This window comes from Myxine glutinosa, chromosome 12, assembly GCF_964187855.1.
Source record: "Myxine glutinosa chromosome 12, kmMyxGlut1.1, whole genome shotgun sequence".
NCBI classification, from domain to species: domain Eukaryota; kingdom Metazoa; phylum Chordata; class Myxini; order Myxiniformes; family Myxinidae; genus Myxine; species Myxine glutinosa.
Genome location: NC_136272.1, coordinates 88,298,237 through 88,314,672, shown reverse-complemented (window position 1 = coordinate 88,314,672; position 16,436 = coordinate 88,298,237). Strand labels below are relative to the sequence as shown.

General features: G+C 42.9%; 1 protein-coding gene across 2 annotated transcripts in view; it reads right to left on the bottom strand.

The window, feature by feature from the left end:
- The window catches only part of KNTC1 (kinetochore associated 1), a 390,864-nt gene that overhangs the window by 291,865 nt on the left and 82,563 nt on the right, over positions 1-16,436 (bottom strand). For both annotated transcript variants that reach the window (XM_078766073.1, XM_078766075.1), the window contains exons 16-17: positions 11,103-11,178; positions 3,210-3,335 (exon numbers count right to left, since the gene is read on the bottom strand). In XM_078766073.1, coding sequence (XP_078622199.1) covers positions 3,210-3,335; positions 11,103-11,178 — 202 coding nt within the window. The remainder of the gene's footprint in view (positions 1-3,209; positions 3,336-11,102; positions 11,179-16,436) is intronic.

Here is a 16,436-nt window from a genome sequence, read left to right as displayed (position 1 = left end):
GTACGCACCCATGAACAAGTCTGTGATGACCTTGCCCGCGATGCTTTTGTCTCAGGTATAAGATCGCCGGTCGTCAGACAAAGACTACTTGAAGAACCCGACTTGACCCTAGAAGTAGCCCTTCGGTTATCTCACGTGTACACCGATGCGCGGGAACAATCCGACGCGTATGAACGCCCATACGTCACTGCGGGGATATCCCGACAGACATGACCTGAGAGAGCTACCGCCGCGCTAGAGGATGCTGCACCTCCGCCGGAATCGGGGACAACGGACACTCTCGAGGACCCTGACCCGAGTTTGACGGTGGCTGCTGCTGCTGGACCCAAGCCAGGAAGTAAGGCTAAGAGCTATTTCTGCGGGAACCGGAACCATCTCAGGTCAGTTTGTCCGGCTAAGGAAGCGATGTGTCATTTGTGTACAAAGACGGGTCACTTTGCAAAAGTCTGTCGAGCGTCGTGGGGCCGGCGAGCTCGCTCGGCGCTGAATGTGCTTATCTCCGCGCCCATGGTACGAACGGCGTTGATTCCTAAAATCAACACAAAGTTAATAACAAAAAAACTGTAAATTTCACAAACCTGACAAGAAATGTGTACTACAAACACGAGTTTGCGCTGTTGGGTTCTATCGTTTTCTCCGAATGGCATTTATCCAAGCCGATCGTTTGGGTTCTTTCTCTGGAATTCTATAGAAACTTATTCCCGAATTCTTTTCAAATCTATTTGTGCAATTAACAACACAGCAGCTCACAGGCATTGTCCTTGAAGTGGTGTCACGTCAATGATCGTAAAACTTCACCACTTAGAGACGGCCAGCATGGTTGGTGTTTTGCCAACCAAAACAAAGAGCGTGGTCACGTGATAGAGTACGTGACGTCACGGTAAACATCGCTATGGGTTAACGCCAGACATATCAGCCTCCCCTTGCTTCAATGGGAATTAGCACACCTCCATCACGTTTTGTTGATTTCATCCATCAATATTACAAATAAAGTTGCACTTTGAAATCGGTCTGGTCTATGTGCGTCTGCGAACAAAATATCTCAAAAGCAAGTGAGCCCAGTTTGTTTTTTCATTCTTTTTCTATTACCCAAGATAATTTTTATGTTGAATCAATTAATTTTGGTCTGTGCAAGTCAAAGGTCATTGACACATCAAACATTCAAAGGTCAAAGGTCACAGCTTGAGGTAAACATTTTGTGCAATGTAATTTAAATGGTGAAGCATCGACTTTGTTACGACCCAACCAGTTAAACATTTGGAACAAAACTTGGCAGAGTTGTTCTGAGTCCACCAGGAAAGCAATCTACTTCTGGTGTATGTAGGTCACAGCTGCCCAGCGGGTTTAGCAAAATGCAACTTTGAAATTGGGTCAATCTGGACAAAAAAAAAAAAAGCATGGACGTTTTTGGAAATTTGGTCGAGATATCAATTGAAAAGCTTCCTCAATTAGAGTTTAAATACAGCCTCAGTTGAGAGATGCAAGTAGGGCTTAGTGAAAAACAAGGGAAATAATTTGCTGCATGAAGTACCAAAACAAACCACAAAGTTGATTAATATGACATGGGAGAGAGGCAGATGGAGAATTCTTTGAAATCTGGGTTGCATTTTGACATAAAATCTTACAATTAAAATGCAAGTTTTGACACTAATCTGGAAGATGATGCCATTCACGGTTCCGCTATTCGCGGTTCCGTGTATTCGCGGTTGGATAAAATGCGTCCTGTTTCTCTATTCGTGAAACAATATCCCGCAAATTTGTGGGGGGGGGGGGTGAGGGGGGGGGCTTTCTACTCGTGGCTGTGTTCCGTGAAATTGATGAGTTTTTTTTCTATTTGCGGCAGTGTTCTGCAAATTCGCGGTTTTTCAGGGGCGGTAAAAAATTTTTTATAAATGTCAAGCCACGAGCTTGACACATTTATAAAAGCCATCTTTCACCAGCCATGCATAAAGCAGCTGGACATGCACAAAAAAACATCTTCTATGAGCTACGAACATTATGGTGTTGTGTTTTTTTTTTTTTGGTTTAGTTTCACAGTGCGGTATGGTTAAGCAGGTTAAGCAGTTTTAATAAACTGAAAGCACATTCCTTCAAAAAATTGGAAAGGGTACCTGGTAAAAAGCATTTTTTATGAAACTGTGAAACTGTTTTATGAGTTTGTGATTTAAATATCATTTTCATTAAATTCATCCAATTCACGTTTTAAATGTATATTTGTTTGCAGTCAGTATTACGTGCAGAGTGTAGGCCTAACATCACATTCCTTATTTATTATTGGAAATAATTTATTATTCAACCCAAGTTTACGTGCACGTCCTTCCCCTCCGCATCCCACGCATGCACTGCCAGGTCGGCAGTTTAGAGATCGCTTCCTTTAAACATTTGGCTCATCCTCAAGGTCTTTGTACCTTTCCTTAATCTTAAGGAAATACTTAGCTAAAAATTTCCAAAGGGTTGTTTATCCAACAGCACTTAGGGAAATCCTTAACTGAAGGGAAAAAAAAAAAAATCTACCTTAGGGGAAATCATTCCTTAACCCATAAAGCTCGTAAGGCCACGATCGTGTTTGATACGTGTATGCAAATGAGTTTAAACTTACGTCAACCCAAACAACGAATCATGACCTTTCTTCCAATGTACAATACCCAGATGACTTATGAAAGCTTGCTTCGAGTTGGTGGAGAAAAGTTGATGATGGGAGGGAGGGGGTTGGGGGGAAGGGGAAGGTGTGGGGTCCTTAAGAATGGTTTATGCAACCGGGCCCTACATTCTAACCATGTTGTAAGTCATATATGTTTGGCTTTTTGAGGCTGGAAGAATTGTTATCACACTAGTCTCAGAAATTGTGTGTCGGTACGTCTTTTATATTGTGAGGGTTTTTTGCAAAATAGCTTAGAATTAAACATATAATATCTTGCAATGCAGCACTCCTTGAATAATTATAACTATTGAAAGAACAAGTTGATTAATCAATGTATTTGCACATTTATTTGCACCATATAACGTGTTTAGCAAAGTCAATTTCTGATACGAGTATAAAGGGGGCAGATACATGGCTTATATTAAACCCTTCCACCACAAAGTTCAAAACAAATGCATTGGCAGCATGAAAATGAAAGTGATTCGATTTGTAATGCATTGGTGAATTGCCATAATCTTATCGAGCATCTTGCAGGATATTTTGAGAACTCATTGAAATGCATTTGCACCTGTATCTTTTGAAGGGTTCTGCAAGCTTCCTCTACATAATCCAGCCAGATCTTCTGCAGTCGGACTGTTGGTGAAATCATCTGGAGCTTCTCAACGAGTACATTCAATTTCATCTTGTACACAAGCTGCGGGATCAATACAATAGGCAAACAGCTCAGAACAAATACTTGAAATTAGTTTGTAATATTTTTGTTGGTATCCTCTCCATCCCCACCACTCTGAGCATATTGGTCAACTGCAGGATGAAGATCTAGCTCACATTGAGGGGTGCTGTACATATTTGCCAAGTGTGGGTTTGCGAGATTGAGCGATCACAGGAATTAAACCCACACCAACCAGTGGAGGAAAAAAATAAAAAAATAAATATAAGTTTATAATCACTCGCCATCAATCAGATAGCTCTTCGTTGGAATCACAAGACAAAACATGGAGAAGTTTACGAGAGGGTTGCCAGCCATTTGCCTGTCTGCTCCATATTTGGAACAGTCTGGATTTTAAAAACTTTTCACTTTATGTCATGATTTTTGTTTTACGTATACTACATGCTATACTGTATAAATGTTCCCTCCTACCAACCCAGCATCTTGCAACAGAACAAAGGCGATATTTTTTGGTGTTGTTGTTGTTGTATATTTAGTCTAGGCTCGTATGAGAGCTAAAACACAGAACGTATAATAAAGGGAGCGGGATAAAAAGAGGGAAGTACTACAGTAGGGAACAGGGACATCTGTGGAAGAGAGAGAGCTGGGGCAGGGTACACAGGATAAACAAGATGGACACTATAGGGACTTTCAGGAAAGAAAACAGGAAATTTGAAGGAGGAGGGTTTGGGGTAGATTCATGGGGGTAGAAAAGATCAAAGTTTTGAATGGGGGAAGATATGAGATGGTGGTGAACAGCTGTTTTGAAGACCTGGATGGAGGTGTGGGAGAGTGTGGGAGTATATTCCAGAGGTGGGAAAAAATTGGAATGAAAGCATGAAGGTGAGTAGAGAGTTGATTTTGGCAGTTTCACCAGAAGAGATTTTCTGGCAGATGTTGTGCGTTCTGCAGGAATATTTAGGGGACAGAGCACAAGACAGAGCGTGGGTGGGGGGGGGGGGGGGGGGGAGGGGGAGGGGCAAGGAAATGTGATAGAGATTTTGATGTACTTTTAGTGAACTCCTGCACACCGTTTATGGAAACAATAAACTCTCCCCCCATTCCCCTCCCACTCTCCCCAAACTGTTACAAATGTAGCATATTTCTTGGGCACCGCTACAAAAACTTTTCTCAAGCAATTTCGTATCCCATCCATCTTTTACAAAGGTTTTTCAAGTGATCAAGCCAAGCTTTTTTTTCACAATCAGCAAAAATTCAGATAAAAAAATTCAGGCTCTTTTGATCTTTTTTAAACCTTTTACTCTGATGAAGGGCGAACATCAGTTGAATCTCCTTTTCACAGCAGTTAGCATATACTTATGGTATGACAGTTGATAAAATCCTTATTTTAACATAACTAGTAGAGTACCTGCCTGACACGCGATCTTGTTCCAAGCATGCAACTCGTTCTTCCTAAACATACCTTTGTTTGGGCTTGTATTGGCAACTGACAACTTCCTCAATCGCTACCAATATTTTTTTTTTTTTTTAAATAACCCGGGTTACGTGCATGAAGCAAAAACATCACAACTGCTTATAATTCAAAACACCTCACTGCACTGGAAAACGTGGGGACAGCAATACGGTACTGTAAAGGGTGGGGACTTGCAATACCCTCTCCTACCTGGAGTGGCGCTACACTATACAAATTTACATAGAGAATTGGCTACACCCACCCGTTCCCCACCCCACCCCCAACCCTTAAGACCACCGAAAAATAGAAAAACACCCCTATACATTAATTGGGGTCATGCTGATACTATGCAGCAAGTCTGGATGTAATCGGCCCAGAACTGTACAAGGAGTCGCGCTACAAACAGGCAAATACGCATACGCACACACACATCTGTGAGTTATGGTAAAGACAAGTATAAAAGCCCGTCAAAATGACGGGTTCAAGCAGTTTACTCGACAGTACAGCCTCATGAGCGTGACAAAAAGTCTGAAGCGTCGCACTTGCGTCAGGTGTGCTTGTATCTTTATTTATAAGACATTCTACAGATGTGTATAAGAGCACTCATTTTACTCTGCGCACATTGCACATCACGTGCAGCAAATTTCACCTCCTTGCGTCTTGAATTAATTACTTTTAAATAAACACGCTTCTGAACACACCCTTGAGGCTCAGTTTGCGAGTCACCATCTACAATTCCAATAGAAGAGATGTAATTACTGGTCTTTTGGGTCTTTTGCATTTTCAGGGTCTTTGGGTCCTTGGAGTCTTCTGACCGCAGTGAACACACCAGAATGGCCTTTAAAACCCTTCTCAAAACCCCACTAAAATCTTACTCAAAGCCTTTGAAACATACCCTTATGAAGGGGGACAGACATCAGCCATCTGTACAAACGTAAAAACGTACAAATGTACAAACAAACACACATTGTGTTTTATGTGGTAGATAGCTTGGTTGTACATGGCTTGTTTTAACTCCTCTTCCATAAGCCTAAACATCATTTTAAAAATGCCTTTCTCTAACTTCTCAAGGTCCAGTAGACAGTGGGTAGTATTACAGATTCGTAACTTCCGCCTTTGTTGTTGATTATTTACTTGTAGGATTTTTAGTTTAAGGTAATATTGTTGTTAAGATTTTTGTGTGAAATGGAGATGACTTTAGTAAAAGGTAAAAATTAATGTTTGTGGAGGAAAAAGGAAAACGTGGCAAAGAACCGGAAGGAGGAGGAGGAGGAGGAGGAGGAAGAGGAGAAGACGGCCAGGAGAGAGATACAGCCGTGAATCGCGTGGAGGCGGGGAGCGGACTTTTTTGATATTGGTCGCGAACGAGTTGAGGCTTCCCGTGACAGGGATTGTCCGCGACAGTCAAATATTGCGAGTGCAATTAAACCTGCGTCTCAGGTTTTATCACCAAGTGTGAGGTATTGTTGGAGAGAAATCAAGAGCCTCCATTACAGGCCTATATGCCATTTGACCTCGAAGAAGAAGAGGCTTGCGTTGACAGAGGAGATGGAGGGGGATCATATAACAGACCGACTTCACAGAGCAGCACAAGCCTATCACTATCCAAACGCTACATTTCCATCCATACTTGATTATTAGTCAAATTGGTGGTAATGACACTCCTCATTTTCAAACCTATGACTTTCATCAAAGTGCACAACCTCGATCCTGTATCATTGCAGAGTATGACGTCTAATGCATACACCACCAGTCAAAAGTTTTAGAACACCTCAATTTTTCCAGTTTTTATTGAAATTTATGCAGTTTAATGTCCAGTGAATAACCTGAAATGGTACAAATGTAAGCAGTAAACTGCTCGAGGTTAAAAAAAAAAGTTTAGGTTAGCAAAAACGGGAAAATAACGTAAATTGCACAGTTATATTGTAAAAAATGCCTTCTTCAGGGAACAAGTTATGGGTAAACAACTTACAGCTGTTCTGCAGCAATGTAAATGAATTAAGCCTTGAAAGTTGATGCAAACAATTCCTACAGGTGTCCCAACCTCTGCTGATTACTTGATTACAAACCCCGTCTGTATAAAAGCAGTATTGGAACAGACTGTTATTACAACAAACGACAACAACATGCATTTTAAGGCCATTTTCCCTGCTAGAGCGGGGGTTAGCTTTGCGGTCCCCGTGACAATCTTCTCCATCTTGCCCTATTTTCTGCATCTCTCCTTGTTAACCCCCTTGCCCGCATTTCTTCTTCCACCATCTTTAGCCAAGTCTTTCTCGGTCTTCCACGTCCTCTACTTCCTTCTACATTAATTTCCATCACTCTTCTCAACCAGTCACTTTCATCCTTCCTCAACACATGACCAAACCATCTCAACCTGTTCCTCTCCACAGCATCAATCACAGGCTCTATTCCCATCATCTTTCACAATTCATCATTTGTCTTCCTGTCTCTCAACGATACTTCGCACATCCACCGAACCATTCGCATTTCCACCCTTCGTTGCTGCTCTACGTGCATTACCCATGTCTCACTCCCATAAATCATAACACTTCTCACACATGCAGCATACATCTTTCCCTTCAGTTTCAACGACACTGCCCTCCTCATCAGCACGCCACTCAGTTCCCGAAACTTCTTCCATGCACATCTCGCTCTAGCAACCGTTGCCGAGTCTGATCCACCTTCTCCATTCAGCATGTCTCCGAGGTAGCAAAATGTTTTCACACCTTCCAGCTTCACGCCGTCTCCAAGATCCAACACAACATTTCCTCAATCTGCAGCTCCCTCTGTGCACACCTTACATTTGAATGTAGCTGCCACACTGGTTAATGACCCTCTCAGACCACTACATTTTTTATGAACCCACTCAGCACACATTGGACATTGAATGGAGTTCACTCCAACACCCTTCCTGCACACAGCACAGGGCCACTGCACTTCCCACTTCTTTCCACCTCACCACATGCTTTACCACTTGCCATCACCTTCGTCTTTCCGATATTCACCTTCAGACCTTTTGTCTCCATACACTCCTTCCACTTGTTCATCTTTTCCTTCAGTCCATCCATACTTTCCACAATCAACACCAGATCATCTGCAGACAACTCCCACAGTAAACCCTCCTTTACGTTCTGAGCCAACACCTCCATCACAGCTACAAATAGTAGTGGACTTAGTACCGACCCCTGATGCACTCCCACCTTCACCTCAACCTCACCACTGGTCCCGTCCTTCGTCCTTACAGCTGTGCGAGGCTCTTTTGTACATTGCCATCACTACTCTGATCAACCATTCCTCCACTCCTAACTTCCTCATTGCCCATGTCAATACTTTGCGTGGAACCCTATCAAATGCTTTCTCCAGATCAACAAACCCAAGAAACAACTTCTTCCTCTTCTCCATGTACTTCTCCTGCAACTGCCTCACAATAAAAAGCGCGTCTGTCGTTCCTCTGCCTGGCATAAATCCAAACTGCATTTCGTCGATCTTCACTTTCTTCCTTATCCTCCTCTCCAACACCCTTTCCAATACCTTCATTCCGTGCTCCAATAACTTTATCGCTCGGTACGAGCCACACTCTAGAGGGTCACCTTTCCCCTTGTATAGAGGGACGAGGGTACTCAGTTCCCAACCACTGGAATGCGGCCTTCTTTCACCGCCAGATTACAGATCTCTGTCATTCACTTCACAGCCCAACTTCCTGCTGCCTTCAACATATCTCCCACAACTCCCGTCGGCCATCCCGCTTTTCTACTCTTCATTGCTTTTATCGCTTCCTCAACTTCCTTCTCAGTTATCTTCTCTGCCGGTCTGAAAACTGGGTTACTCTCTATGTTGCCATCCCATTCATTCTCTATATTCAACAGCATTTCCATATATCTTTTCCATCTGCCTTTAATTCCACCTGGGTCCACAACGATTTGTCCCACTTCATCCTTCAAGCAACTCACCCCATCACATCACACCTCTCTTTCGCTATCTGCTTTGCAATCATGAATACTGCTCTCTGACCCTCTTCGGAATCCAAGCGTTCTCCGAACATTTTCCTACATGCCTCCTGCGCCTTTGCTACCTCTTTCTTTGCAGCCTTCTTGGCTGCCTAATAACTTTCATGCTCTGCTGTTTCTGCTCCCGTACCCTTTGCCTTCTGCCACTCCTTGAACTTCTTCCTCTTCTCGTCAATCGTCTTTCCAACTTCTTCATCCCACCACCATGTTTCCGAGTGCCTTGGTGGTCCTTTTGTCCATCCACATACCTCACCAACGGCTCCCAACAGACTAGCTTTCATTGACATCCAACCACTTCAAGCTCAACCACATCATCCTCGACCTACTCAGCCTCTCTTTTAATGCCTCCCTTACTGTCACCTCTTTCAACCTCCACCCCTTCACTCTCGGTTGGTACTTCACCCGCCGAGCTCTCCTCGCACCTTTCACCCTTATGTCGCAGACAACCAAGTGGTGCTGTGAAACAGCCTCCTCCCCCGGGATCACCTTTGTGTCCCGGAGGTGTCCCCTATCTCGCCTACGCACCATCAGGTAGTCAACGGTTGTCGTCGACCCACCTGACGTGTATGTAACAAGCTTATTATCCTCTTTCTGGAACTGAGTATTACAAATGAACAAATCAGCAAACTCCAAAATCCTTTCACCTTCTCCATTTCTTACACCATATCCGTAACCACCATGAACTCCCTCAAAACCATCCATACTCCTTCCCACATGTCCATTTAGGTCTCCTCCTACCACAGCAACTTCCTCATCTTTCACGTTTTCCATCAGCTTCTCTATCGCGCACCAGAACTTGTCCTTCTCTTCATCGCTCCGACCAACCTGCGGAGCATATCCCGAGATGACGTTCACCAAGAGCGTTCCAATCATCATTTTCACCATCATCAACCTATCACTCACTCTAGTCACACTCATCACACTGTCTTCAAACTCCTCAGAAAACAGGACACCAACACCATTCACGACCTCCAGGCACCCTTGCCACACAAACTTGTATTTCTGTCCCTGCCAACCCTTCACCATTCTCACACCACTTCCCTTCCATCTCGTCTCTTGCCCACAACATATGTCCACTCTTCTTCTGACCAATACTTCCACCACTTCTCCTGATCTCCCTGTCATTGTCCCTACAATGACTGTTATTACAATGGACAATATTGCACTGCAGGCAGTAGTATATTGGAAACTGGAGGAAACTGACAGGAAGAGGTCTGGCAGGCCCAAAGCCACAACAGAATCAGAAGACAAGTTTCTGAGAGTCAACAGCTTGCGTGATAGGCAGCTCACAGGACAACAGCTTCAAGCACAGCTTAACACTGGTCGAGGTAAGAAAGTCTCACTACTTTCACTACTTTACACTTTCAACTGTGAAGAGAAGACTTCGAGCTGCAGGTTTGACAGGTCGAGTGGCAGTAAGAAAGCCATTGCTAAGATGGCAAAATAAGAAAAAGAGGCTTGCCTGGGCCATGAAGCACCGCCAGTGGACTACTGAAGACTGGAATAAGGTCTTATGGACCGATGAATCAAAATTTGAAATCTTTGGTTCATCACGCAGGGTTTTTGTACGCCGTCGAGTTGGTGAAAAGATTGTTCCTCAGTGTGTGACACCAAATGTCAAACATGGTGGAGGAAACGTGATAGTCTGGGGCTCTTTTGCTGGATCCAGAGTCGGCAACTTGCACAGATTGACTGGCACCCTGAACCAAAAGGGCTACCACAGCATTTTGCAGCACCATGCAATACCCTCTGGTATACGCCTAGTTAGTCAGGGGTTCATCCTACAGCAAAATAATGACCCTAAACACACCTCCAGGCTATGTCAAAACTACCTTCGAGGAAAAGAACAAGACGGTCGGCTTCAAATCATAGAATGACCAGCACAGTCTCCAGACGTAAACCCCATCGAGCTGGTTTGGGATGAACTGGACAGAAGGGTGAAAGCAAAGCAACTTACAAGTGCAACACATTTGTGGGAACTTCTGCAACAGTGTTGGGAAGAACTTCCCGAACAATATTTGATTTCCACTGTAGAAAGAATGCCACGAGTGTGTTCGGCGGTTATATCTGCAAAAGGTGGCTACTTTGCTGAGTCCAAATTTAAAATTAAATTTTGTTAAACAAAATGATTCTATGATTTCTTTTTTATCTCCAATTGTTTATTTGTTCTATGCTTAATTTCAGAGTACATTGAGACATTTACCTGCGTAAATTTCAATAAAAACTGGAAAAATTGAGGTGTTCTAAAACTTTTGACCGGTAGTGTCCATTGCATAAAAAGGCTCTCCACAATAAAGAGACAAGAAAGCCAGTGACAAACTCACTCACCTCCACTGCCAAGCCAAACTCAATGGCAAATGTTTCAGCCTCTTCAAACTCGTGCTTATGCAAAAGGCGACTCAACCTGGAAACACACACCAATACGTAGTATTTCAAGTACGAAGTAAATAGATGAGTACCAAAATGTTTGGCAAAATGTTATGCCAAACATGTGGATATATTTTCAGACTTTTCTGACAAGTTTACTTGGCTGGCATTTTTGATGTGGTTCAATTTCATACAATTTTAGCAGTGGCCTCTCTTTTGTTAACGTTTGTTAACTAGCAGAATACCCACCCCCGGAAGGCCAGAGCTTGTACATTACTTGATGAAAAAAGTATAGTCTGTATATTGCAAGAAGACTATAGACATTTGTGTGGTCGAGGTCTTAAAGTATCATAAGGGGTCTAAAAGGTCGTCTACAGCCCCAACATCCGATAGTAGATGTGCTCTAAAAATGTTATTTCGACCTTTTTGGTATTTTATATTCTACGGTTATCGGCATCGAAATATCATGTAATCTGGTTGCTTGTGGGACCTCTCATGAAAGAGACTATTTTAATTTTGGCTCACACATACATAATAGGAGTTTCCTGTCTTATCTATCTTTTGTCTAGTCTCAGAGTAGTTACCAAAGTGTTGGGACTGGTCCGCCACACTGGAGAAATAACCCAAATAATAACACGTATGACAAATTTGAAAAATCTATATATAATGGAGCAAGTGTTTGTATGTATGTATGTATGTATGTATGTATGTATGTATGTATGTATGTTTGTATGTATGTTTGTATGTACGTATGTATGTATGTCCGTTCTTCACCCATTGGTTGACCAGCTGACCTGACTTCACCCACAAATGTATCCTAAAATACTGAACCTAAAGTACCCAGTGGACCCAAAGGACCCTCCCCTCTCCACCCACAACACCCCGAGGACCTACAAGACTGAAGACTCAGAGGACCCAAAAGACCCCAAGGACCCGAAATGCCCAAAAAGACCCCTCAGACCCAAAAAACCCCAAGGACCTAAACGACTGAAAAGACCCAATGGACTCCAAATACCCAAAATACCCCGAAGATCCAAAAGCCCCTGAAGACATAAAAGACTCCAAAGCATGAAAATACTCCAAAGACCCAAGAGACCCTGAAGACCCAAGAGAACCAAAATACCCTGAAGACCCTCAAAGACCCTGAAGATCCAGAGGACCCAAAAGACCCTGAAGACCCAAAATACTCCAAAGGCCCTTAAAGACCCAAAAGACCCCAAAAAACCCCAAAGGCCAATAAGACCCCAAAGGCCAATAAGACCCCAAAGGCCAATAAGACCCCAAAGGCCAATAAGACCCCAAAGGCCAATAAGACCCCAAAGGCCAATAAGACCCCAAAGACCCTGAAGACCTAAAAGACTGAAAAGACCCAATGGACCCCAAAGACCCAAATTACCCCCGAAGACCCAAGAGACCCTGAAGACCCAAGAGAACCAAAATACCCTGAAGACCCTCAAAGACCTTGAATATCCAGAGGACCCAAAAGACCCAAAATACTCCAAAGGCCCTTAAAGACCCAAAATACCCCCAAAAAAACCAAAATACCCCAAAGGCCAATAAGACCCGAAACGCCAATAAGACCCCAAAGGCCAATAAGACTGAAAAGACCCAATGGACCCCAAAGACCCAAATTACCCCCGAAGACCCAAGAGAACCAAAAGACCCTGAAGATCCAAAAGATCCTGAAGACCCTTAAAGACCCAAAGACCCAAAATACTCCAATGACTCAAACACCCAAAAGAGCCTGAAGACCCAAAATACTCCAAAGACCCTTAAAGACCCTGAACACCAAGAGACCCAAAATACCCAGAGGACCCAAAATACTCCAATGACCCTTAAACACCCAAAATACCCAAAAATACCCCCGAAGACCCGAAATGTCATAAAGATCCAAAGACACAATGGACCCCAAAGACCCAAAATACTCTGAAAACCCTTAAATAACCCAAAGACCAAAAAGACCCCAAAGACTGAAAATACCATCAAGACCCAAAAGACCATCAAGACCCAAAAGACCATCAAGACCCAAAAGACCATCAAGACCCAAAAGACTGAAAATACCCTGAAGACCCAAAAGACAATAAAGACCCAATGGACCCCAAAGACCCAAAATGCTCTGAAGACCCTTAAATACCCCAAAAGACCAAAAAAAAACACAAAGATCCTTAAAGTCCCAAAAAACTCCAAAGAATGAAAAGACCATAAAGAGTGAAAAGACCCCAAAGATGGAAAAGACCGTTAATATCCAAAAGACCATAAAGACCCAAAAGACCATCAAGACCCAAAAGACCATCAAGACCCAAAAGAATGAAAATACCCTGAAGACCCAAAAGACCATCAAGACCCAAAAGACTGAAAAGACCCTGAAGACCCAAAAGCTGATAAAGACTGAAAAGACCCTTAAAGGGGAGCCCAAAAGCAAAAAAAAATTCTTCTGAAAACCATTGACAATCATTAATCACAGTCCAATTTGAAGGGAATTTTATTTTCTTTGCGAATCACAAAGTGCTGAAAAAAGCCCTAGAGTGTAAATTTTCGAGTTTGCCAGCGACATCACATTGTGAACTCGCTATGATCCCGCCGGCAACAGTACATAGAGACAGTGCATTCCGAGCTGGGATTCCGATAATGATTGGGGATGTTGGAAGGGGCGGGGTGTGTGGGTTAGTCGTGGGTATTTTTAGATAGGGTGACAGTTGACGGGGGATTGTGTGGGGGACTGTTCGGGGGACTGTTCGGGGGACTGTTCAATAATAATGAACAGTGCACAAGTGAATTTGAGAAATACATTCAGCAATAAAAGACCAGAAATCATTCTATCTTCAAATTACTTTATCTCAGTGACTCGTTTTTAAGGAGCGTGATCGTTCTCACACACCATCGAGCTCATCATTAACCTTTTTTTTTTAAGTTAATTTTTTTTTATTCCAGGTAGTTTTATTATTTTGTTTACTTTAATAATAAAATTATATTTTATTATTTTCTTCCATTCTTTTATTTTATTTATTCCATTTTTTTTATTCCAGGAACATTCTTGATCACGTTCCTGGGAACGTATTTGTGCAACTGTGTAATCCCGCGTTTATAAAAACTTGTTAAAAATCAGGTATCTTAGTCACATTAACAACTGAAAGTTAGCGAAAATTGGGACAGAAAACCCCCTTTATTCTGCTACACATGAGCTGTCAGATATTTATCTGGTGGGTACTTTCGATTTGCAAACTAATTTTCCTGTGGAGGTGGACAATGTGCATGTTTATGCATGCTGCTGAAGCACAACCATGAAGTGTGACATGGGCCAAGTAAGCACCGCACAGTTTACTTGGGCAAACACAATCATTCTCGCAAAAAAATAATTCAGGGGAACGACTTACAACTCTCGCAGATTTTACAAACACAAGTTGTTGATCGAGGAGTCCGGTCCAGATGGCGAAGATTATTCTCTTTTGCACAGTTATTTTTTTTATTATTAATTTTATTATTCACGCGCTCTTTATTGTGAGGCATTTTCAGGAGAAGTACTTGGAGAAGAGGAAGACGTTGTTTCTTGGGTTTGTTGATCTGGAGAAAGCATTCGATAGGGTTCCACGCGAAGTATTGACATGGGCATTGAGAAAGTTAGGAGTGGAGGAACGGTTGATCATAGTGATGGCAATGTACAAAAGAGCGTGCACAGCTGTAAGGACGAAGGACGGGAACAGTGGTGAGTGAAGTGAAGGTGGGAGTGCATCAGGGGTCGGTACTAAGTCCACTACTATTTGTAGCTGTGATGGAGGTGCTGGCTCAGAACGTAAAGGAGGGTTTACCGTGGGAGTTGTTGTATGCAGATGATCTGGTGTTGATTGCAGAAAGTATGGATGGACTGAAGGAAAAGATGAACAAGTGGAAGGAATGTATGGAAGAAATGTTGAGTTGGATCTTGGAGACGGCATGAAGCTGGAAGGTGTGAAAACATTTTGTTACCTAGGAGACATGCTGAATGGAGAAGGTGGATCAGACTCGGCAACGGTTGCTGGAGTGACATGTGCATGGAAGAAGTTTCGGGAACTGAGTGGCATGCTGATGAGGGGGGGAGTGTCGTTGAAGCTGAAGGGAAAGGTGTATGCTGCATGTGTGAGAAGTGTTATGATTTATGGGAGCGAGACATGGGTAATGAACGTAGAGCAGCAACGAAGGCTGGAAAGGGTGGAAATGCGAATAGTTCGGTGGATGTGTGGAGTATCGTTGAGAGAGAGGAAGACAAATGATGAATTGCGAAAGATGGGAATAGAACCTGTGATTGATGCTGTGAAGAGGAACAGGTTGAGATGGTTTGGTCATGTGTTGAGGAAGGATGAAAGTGACTGGTTGAGAAGAGTGATGGAAATGAATGTAGAAGGAAGTAGAGGACGGGGAAGACCGAGAAAGACTTGGCTAAAGATGGTGGAAGAAGAAATGCAGGCAAGGGGGTTAACAAGGAGAGATGCAGAAAATAGGGCAAAATGGAGAAGATTGTCATGGGGACCGCAAGGATAACCCCCGCTCTAGCAGGGAAAATGGCCTTAAAATGCATGTTGTTGTTGTTTGTTGTTGCACAGTTATTTTTTTTCTATGTTGAAGGTTCCAGTCAAGGACTATATAGTCCTCATCGAGGCCAGGCCTTGAATAAAAGAGCGGCATAAAGATAAATAAAAGATAGAATGTAAAGGTGAGGAGTGAAAATGAGTAGTAAAAGTGTATGATGTTTGTTTGCAAGAAAGATTAAAGCTATCCGAGTAGCTATAGTTTGAGTGGGACAGAAAGTAAGACCAGCAATCCAGACACAGAGAGTGCAAGATGGTTCCAGGCACCACTTCAACACTCCCAAGTCCGAATGGTAGTTCTACCATGGGTGTTTACTTGGGCACTGTTTACTTGGGCAAACACAATCATTCTCGCAAAAAATAATTCAGGGGAACGATTTACAACTCTCGCAGATTTTACAAACACAAGTTGTTGATCTCGGAGTCCTGTCCAGATGGCGAAGATTATTCCCTTTTGCACAGTTATTTTTTTTTTTTGTGTTGAAGGTTCCAGTCACGGACTATATAGTCCTCATCGAGGCCAGACCTTGAATAAAAGAGCTGCATAAAGATAGATAAAAGATAGAATGTAAAGGTGAGGAGTGAAAATGGGTAGTAAAAGTGTATGATGTTTGTTTGTAAGAAAGAGATTAAAGCTATCCTGGTAGCTATAGTTTGAGTGGGACAGAAAGTAAGACCAGCAATCCAGACACGGAGAGTGCAAGATGGTTCCAGGCACCACTTCAACACTCCC